Raw genomic sequence first — 7003 nt, forward strand, 5'->3', positions numbered from 1 at the left:
GAGGGGAGGATTTAAACTGATTTCTCTATTCTGGAATTGTGGAATTACAAACAAGGAGTTTAGGAATGCAAACATGGAGCGCTTACACTCATTGGAAAAGTCTCTGATTAGACCCCAGTGTATCTGTTCCAAGGGAAGAGGAAACTTTTGGAGGGCTACCGACATTGTTAATTTGTGTTTATCAAGACAAGACCAATGACAAACATGACCTGTACACACACACACACACACACACACACACAGGTTCGAAAGACAGATAAATTAAAGGCTTCAAATACTACTTCAATAGTTGCTTTTAGTTGATTAAAATCTGATAGAACTGTTATACCCACAAACTCGTGGGTAAAAACCAGCAGAATAAAAGACTGTGGAGGAATATTAAAATGATAAGGAAACTGAACTCCCTTTGTTTTATGGGAGAAATGGAGACCAGTTTCCTTTTAATCAGGAAAGAACAACTGGTCCTAAAAAGCAGTGTGGTTAATTTGTTTTTCATTTTATTTGTTCGACAGAGATCTCTCATCCACTGGTTCACACTCCGGACACTCGAGAAGGGTGTGGTTTTCCCCTCAATGAGACCCCGCCCTTTTGGGAAGTGTTCAGAAGTTAACAATTGTAGCTGTGTTGTTTCCAGCCGCATCTTCCTCTTCTGTTTGTGTCTTGGAGAAGGAAGCACAACAGCAGAAGACGTGCAGGGTGAGACAGAGCTCTCGCCCTGGAGCCATGACGTAAGCCCACTGGCTGAAGTCAGCCAGCCGGAGTCCGCCAGAGCAGAGTGGGACTGAGATGCTCAGTGAGCAGAGCCAGCCCGCCCTGGTCCCTGCCACCTGTTACTTGATGCATTTGAGGAGAAGCAAACAGGGATCCCGGGCCCCAAATGTTGGAAAAAAGCAATCAACATTAATGATTTTTTAAAGATTTATTTATTTATTTGAACGTCAGAATTACACAGAGAGAAGGAAAGGCAGAGAGACAGAGTGAGAGAGAGAGGTAGAGACAGAGAGGTCTTCCATCTGATGATTCACTTCCCAGTTGGCCACAACAGCCGGAGCTACGTTGATCCGAAGCCAGGAGCCAGGAGCTTCTTCAGGGTCTCCCACATGAGAGCAGGGGCCCAAGGACTTGGGCCATCCTCCACTGCTTTCCCAGGCCATAGCAGAGAGCTGGATCGAAAGTGGAGCAGCTGGGACACGAATCCGCACTCATATGGGATGCTGGCACTGCAGGTGGCAGCTTTACCTGCTACACCACAGCACCAGTCCCACCATTAATGATTTTACAGCCACTGACTGGCCAGTAGAGGTGAAGCAGTGATAGATATACTATGAACCAGAACCTGATGAACCTTTAAGCTTTAACTTGGGTCCTGGAAATGCCTTAGCAAGTTTGTATTCATAATTTTGTATTTTGGTTCCCCAAAATTGTACAAGCTTAAGCTCTACAAACCCTCCAAGAATGAGATAAACTACATAGTCTAGTGCCCTCTAGAAATGCCTCACCAGTGTCAGTGGCCTGCCTTCCTAGCTGTTACAATTCCAAATGACCACTCTGTGGTCCTCTCTTCCAAATTACATCAACAGGATCATCCCAAGTAGAAGAGAAAAAGCTGAAACCTTCACAAGCTAAGTCATGGGCATTCCTTCCATACGAATATTTAGGATTTCTTTCCTCTTGGTTTGTTACTGGATAGCAATAGAGACAGGGAATTCTCATCCACTGGTTCACTCTATAAATACTCACAGCTGCCAAGGCTGGGCAAGGCCATTGCCAAGAGCCAGGAACTCAATCCAGCTCTCCAATGTATGTGGCAGGAACCAAGCACTTGAGCCATCAGGGCTGTCTCCCAGGGTCTGCGTTAACAGGAAGCTGGAGTTTGGGCTGGAGCTCGATATTAAACCCTGGCACTTGGATGTGGGAGACATCTTAACGAGGGCAAATGCCTGCTCTTGTTACTGAATTTTGTTAAATCATTTCTATGGATAGTATATTTCTGAAGGACAAGTATAACTTAAGAACTACATACATGGGATGCTGAAATAGAGCTATTTTGCATATTTCTTGCTCCTTCACACATCAGAAGCATGACATAGAGGTAAAAACCATGGGAAAATTCCGATTTCTACTTACATGGAGATTGATCATTATTTGTGAGATATGCCCACTATGGTTTTACTCTAAAACCACAAATAAAGTTTTAACAATGGGCATTTTTCTTGTTGAGAGGTCTGCGGTCAGACCAAACCTCTGACCCTGATTAGATCCTGAGGTTTTCAAATTCAATATTCAGCAAATACAGAACATTCTTCGGCCATAGAAATAATTAAGAACTTCAGAGCTAATGCAATTCTCCTGAGTCTGTTTGTTTTTTCTGATGACAAGGTAATCAAACATAACCTATTCTGGTGTTGCGCTTTACCGTATTTGAGACTATGGTACAATAAGTCGCACACAATCTTTTGCAAATCTAGGTGACTTTATTTTGGATTTTTATATACACAAAGCCTTCCTTTGCTAGCACACAAGTTATGGGTATTTTATATGTTATTAAATGTTTTTCTTTTTCCTCACTCCCGATTATTCTGAATCCAGAGAAGTAAACACAAGGTCATCGTGCGAGGCCCAAGAAACACTAAATAATTACACAACAGCTACAACTGCCTTGTAACAGAATGCTGGATGGTGAATTAGCATAGTTTAAAATCTTGGAAGGTAGGAAGTGGGATGGTTTCAGGAGTGTCACGGTTGGTGCAGCAGCCTCGTACTTCATGGAGATCCGACTCAAAGTAACACGGAGTTCTGAGTAATAGGGTTGGCACCACTAAACCATCCTCAAGGGTTGGACTCCTCCACTGGGGAGGTGTAGTTGAAGTCTAACAGCACTTTTCCTGTATAAACATAGTATCACTGTAACCCTAGAGGCTACATCTGCTTCCTCAGAACCAAACTCTCTCCCAGCCATAGGTCTAAAATAAAATCTGCACAAGTCATTGCATTGTTTCTGAAGCATTTTCATTGCCGGGAGGGACCTCCAGGGGTCACCCAGCTCGTCCCAATCTCTAGCCAGGACTCTTCCTAATACCAAATATAGCTGTACAGTGATCTGCATTAAGAAAGCTTTTAAAGATCCCTGGGGCTGGTCAAAAAATAGCTAATATTGGCCTGATTCATAGAGCAGCATTATACGTCTGTCAAAGTAGCCACCTGCATCAAGGAAGACATCCATCAGGCCTGTTAAGTGCTGGCGCTGGCTTCAAAAGGAAAAGCTTTATTTTCTCAGAGAAAGGGGTAGTAGATTAAGGAAATGACCAAGCGTGTTGGTATTTTTTTGTTTAGGTGTACATTTGAATGCTTATCAAAAAGGAAACATTGTTATGTCAAAGAAGGCTGCAGGGGAAGCCCGGAGGTGGCGGCCGGAGCAGACCGAAAACCCTTTAACAAGCCCTTTGCAACTGCAGCCGGCCGCAGAGGGGGGGCTGTTGTTTCAAACAAGAGCCAATTAGCATCAAGTTATTGAAGGGCAGATGGTGAAACATAAGAATAATATTGACAGACGTGCTTTCTAAGTGATATCCTAGCCCTCTAATCAGCTGAGTTTGTCAGAGCCGAGCATTTTATTTCTTGAAGTCCATTAAGTGGTGGGTACAAGGGACAAGAATTTAAGTGTGATTTAGAACTTCTGAAACAACTAACAGCATTGCTAATTTATAGGAAAAGTAATCGTCCCAAAGCGCTGGCCCTCTTAAGCGATTAGATCCGAAGCACCTCGCTGGAACCCAGAACACTGTAGCTAAAGGAGAACTGAGGGTCTTGCTGGGATTATGTGGGCCTGTAAGCCTCTCTGTTTAACTAGACAGAGGATTTAAAGACAGGGCTCCGAAGCAAGGGAGACAACCTGCCCTGACCGTTGTCTTAAACAGCCGCTTGATTTGGTGTATTCATACCGCATTTTTTTTTTTCATGCTTCTGTAGGGTTACACAAAAGTCTGGTCAACCATGAGTGGCTCCAGGCACGAGAACTAGGGAGGGCGCCAGGTGGAAACAAGATGAGAGAAGAGGGTTTTGTTTTTCTCTTTTTATCCTACACCCTCTTGCCAACAACTTTCAGATTCTGTGCTTGTACCTCTTCGCAAGAATTCATTTGAAAATACTTCATTTAAAACAAACCAAAAAATAGACACCCTCTGTGTGCATTCTGCGTGTGTGTATATGAGAGAGAGAGAGAGAGAGAGAATGCACTCTGACGTACAGGAAGTAGAAAGCTCTGGTGCCGGCCTCTCCCAGCCTCCTTTGTAATTCTTGACTTTGGAAATGGGAATTCAGCCCGAGAACTTTTTGATGTGCAGCTGGCAAGTCGCCTTTCCTCCTCCTTTTGTGAGGACAGGAGATAAAAGAACAAGATCTCCCGAAGGGTCTTCCAGTGGGCACCTAACCCAGGAGTCCACGTGCAGTCCACAGGCAGACTCACCATAAAACAGTACGCTCAAGGTGAAGAAAGGCTTTCCTTGGTTATGTGGATATTTGGCAACATAATTTTCTCCCTCACTCGGCTCAGATAACTGTCCCCAGCTCGCTGTGTCTATACACAACCTGTAAAAAAGTGTTATTTTTAAAGTTATCAATGTAAACAAATTCCCACGGCAGACTCAAGATATTACAAATAGAGGAAACTGAAACATCTAAGAGACCCAAGTCGAAGAGTAAAAGGGTAAAGCAGCCAGTAGTTGGATTCTGTAGTTTTTATTACAAAAAAGATTCCGACCCTTTACATGCTGACATTAAATGTCATATAGAAGTTCATTGCAAGCAAACCTTTTAAAAATATACACACTGTATAAATTTACATTCAAGTCTGCGTAACTGATGTCAAGGTGTAGTTCAGATTCTAATCTTCACCCACCCTGTGGCTTGGTCAGCGTATTAACTAAACAGCGATTGTATCTTCACTCAGGCACACGGAGAGGTAGAAACTGCTTTTTAAAGAAAAAAAAAAGAAAAGAAAAGAAAACTGAAGTGCAAATGTGATCGTCATTGAAGCAGCAGAGCTACATCAAGGAGATCCTACCTAGCTTTGGTCTTCTCAGGAAGCTGACTAGGCACAGCCTTGCCCTTTAAAGTAAAAGCGGAAAAACTCCGGGCAGGTGCTCCTGTGAATGTGTCAGGGGCTTGGCAGAACCCAGCAATCAACGGCCTGCCACTTGGCACCCAGGAACTGCCTGTGACTAAGGGAGGAAACACAGCAGGCAGCCGGGCCCCGATTCGATTCCCTGATAAGACACAAATAATACACACACTAGTGGCTTAAGAGATACCGAATTTATATCTAAACACACAGCCTGGAACTCAGAAGCCTACTAAGATGCACCTTTTCCCAAGTGAAACCCCTCTGGTTCCTGTCCGTGGCCACCTCCAGCTCAGGTCTGAGAGAAGTGGGAGTGGCCTGCGACTTCCGTCGGCCGGCCAGTGTTCCTGGACCTGGAGACTGGCCCTCAGGAAGGCTCCTGGGCCCCAGAAGGGCTCCCGGGGTTCTTCCCGGAGACAGGAAGCTGGAGAGGGGCCACCGGGGTGGCTGCGGCCAGGAGCCCCTCCCGCTCCCTTTTCTTCTGTTTCATCCTGCGGTTCTGGAACCAGATTTTCACTTGGGTATCATTCAGCTGCAAGCAGTTGGCTATCTCAATGCGACGGGCTCGAGTCAAGTACTTATTGAAATGAAACTCTTTCTCCAGTTCTGTCAGTTGCTTGGTGCTGAAATTCGTGCGGATGGTGCTGGAGGGGCTTGCGGCTCCATACTCCGCGAGTCTGCCTGCAACGGGAAGACAGGGCGTCAGCGGGGCGAGAGGACGCGGGGCCGGCCCTGGGGTTCGAGTCAGAGTCCCAGCGCAGCCCTTCTGGCCTTCTATGAACGCAGCTGTGCCGGGAGAAACGCTCCGGGGAGAGTTGCTCCCCGCATCGGTCTCAGGGCCCCGAACTCTCGTAATAAGGGCCAGCAAGGCGCCTCCTCCCTGAAGCCCAAACTCAACGCCTCCAGGGACAGCGGCGACGCACTGCGGGCGCAGTTCTGCGCAATAGGCGCCGTCCCAGCCCCAGATGCCTGCATCCAAAGCTCACTACTTACTTTTCTTTGGGGCGTTTCTTTTCACTTTCATCCACTCGAAAGTGCTGAAGGCTGCGGGGAGGCCGGAGGCTGGGGAGACAGACTTGGGGTAGGCGCCAGGGGCCGGGGACGCGGTCTGGAAAGCCCCGGGGTGACCGTCCCCTGGTTCTTTGAGGCACGCTGGGAAGGGACCGGGTTCGCCGAAGGCCGCGTAATCCACTTGCCCGCTAAGGAGGAAGGAGTTGCCGCCCGAGAACACGGCCGAGGTGGCGTAGTGGACGTGCGCCCCGCCGTCGTCGGTGGGCCGCCCGAGCGCGGCTGGGAAGTCGTACGCGGGCCCGGATCCCAGGAAGCCGTAGTCCGCGCCCCCCGCCGCCGCAGCAGCAGCAGGTGCGGCGCCCGGCTCGTAGGCACGCTCCAGGGTACACGGCGGGTACCGGGCCGCGGCCGGAGACGGCGCGGGTGGCTGCGCAGGGTCGGTAGGGGGTGAAGGCGCGGGGAGGGAGGTGGCCAGGGGCCGGCAGCTGACGAAGGCGCCGTCGCTGCTGCCCAGAGGGAAAGCGGGCTGCAGGGTCACGGGTCGGGCGTCGGCGCGGCAGAACTTGGGTACGAAGCTGAGCACGTCGCCGCCACCGCCGCGCGACACGTACTCCAGGTAGGAGCTCATGGTTCCGCCCCTATCCCCTCTGGGTCGCAGGCCAGGGCCGAGGTGCGGAACCCGGCAGGACCGTGGCCGTCTGCGCCGCTCCGCCCTTCCACCCTACCCCTGCTGCCCTCGCAGAGCCATGGCGAGCGAGCCGGAGATAAATAGTGGCTTAATATACTGGCGGGGGCGGCCACGTGGCGCCAGCCGGCCAATGGGCGCCTTCCCCGCACTGCCCGGGTCCCCCACTGACGCGCGGCTCCTCCAGT

At 49.1% G+C, this 7003-nt stretch overlaps 1 protein-coding gene across 1 annotated transcript; it reads right to left on the bottom strand.

Annotated features, from left to right (window-relative positions):
• Window positions 1-4718: 4718 nt before the first annotated feature.
• HOXD1 (homeobox D1) lies at window positions 4719-6987 on the bottom strand. Its single transcript, XM_008258781.4, has 2 exons — window positions 6113-6987; window positions 4719-5800 (listed from the first exon to the last, which is right to left on the bottom strand). The coding sequence occupies exons 1-2, from the start codon at window positions 6756-6758 to the stop codon at window positions 5487-5489; spliced, it is 960 nt and encodes a 319-aa protein (XP_008257003.3). The 5' UTR covers window positions 6759-6987; the 3' UTR covers window positions 4719-5486.
• Between the last annotated feature and the right edge of the window lie 16 nt (window positions 6988-7003).

The sequence above is a fragment of the Oryctolagus cuniculus genome, chromosome 3 (genome assembly GCF_964237555.1).
Source record: "Oryctolagus cuniculus chromosome 3, mOryCun1.1, whole genome shotgun sequence".
In the NCBI taxonomy this organism is placed as follows: Eukaryota; Metazoa; Chordata; class Mammalia; order Lagomorpha; family Leporidae; genus Oryctolagus; species Oryctolagus cuniculus.

What these genes read in the sequence shown, in the direction of transcription:
- HOXD1 (XM_008258781.4), bottom strand. Translation starts at nt 6,758, where the DNA reads ATGAGCTCCTACCTGGAGTACGTGTCGCGCGGCGGTGGCGGCGACGTG. An exon ending in AAGAAACGCCCCAAAGAAAA is followed by an intron (nt 5,801 to 6,112) that starts GTAAGTAGTGAG and finishes TTCCCGTTGCAG; the next exon opens with GCAGACTCGCGGAGTATGGA.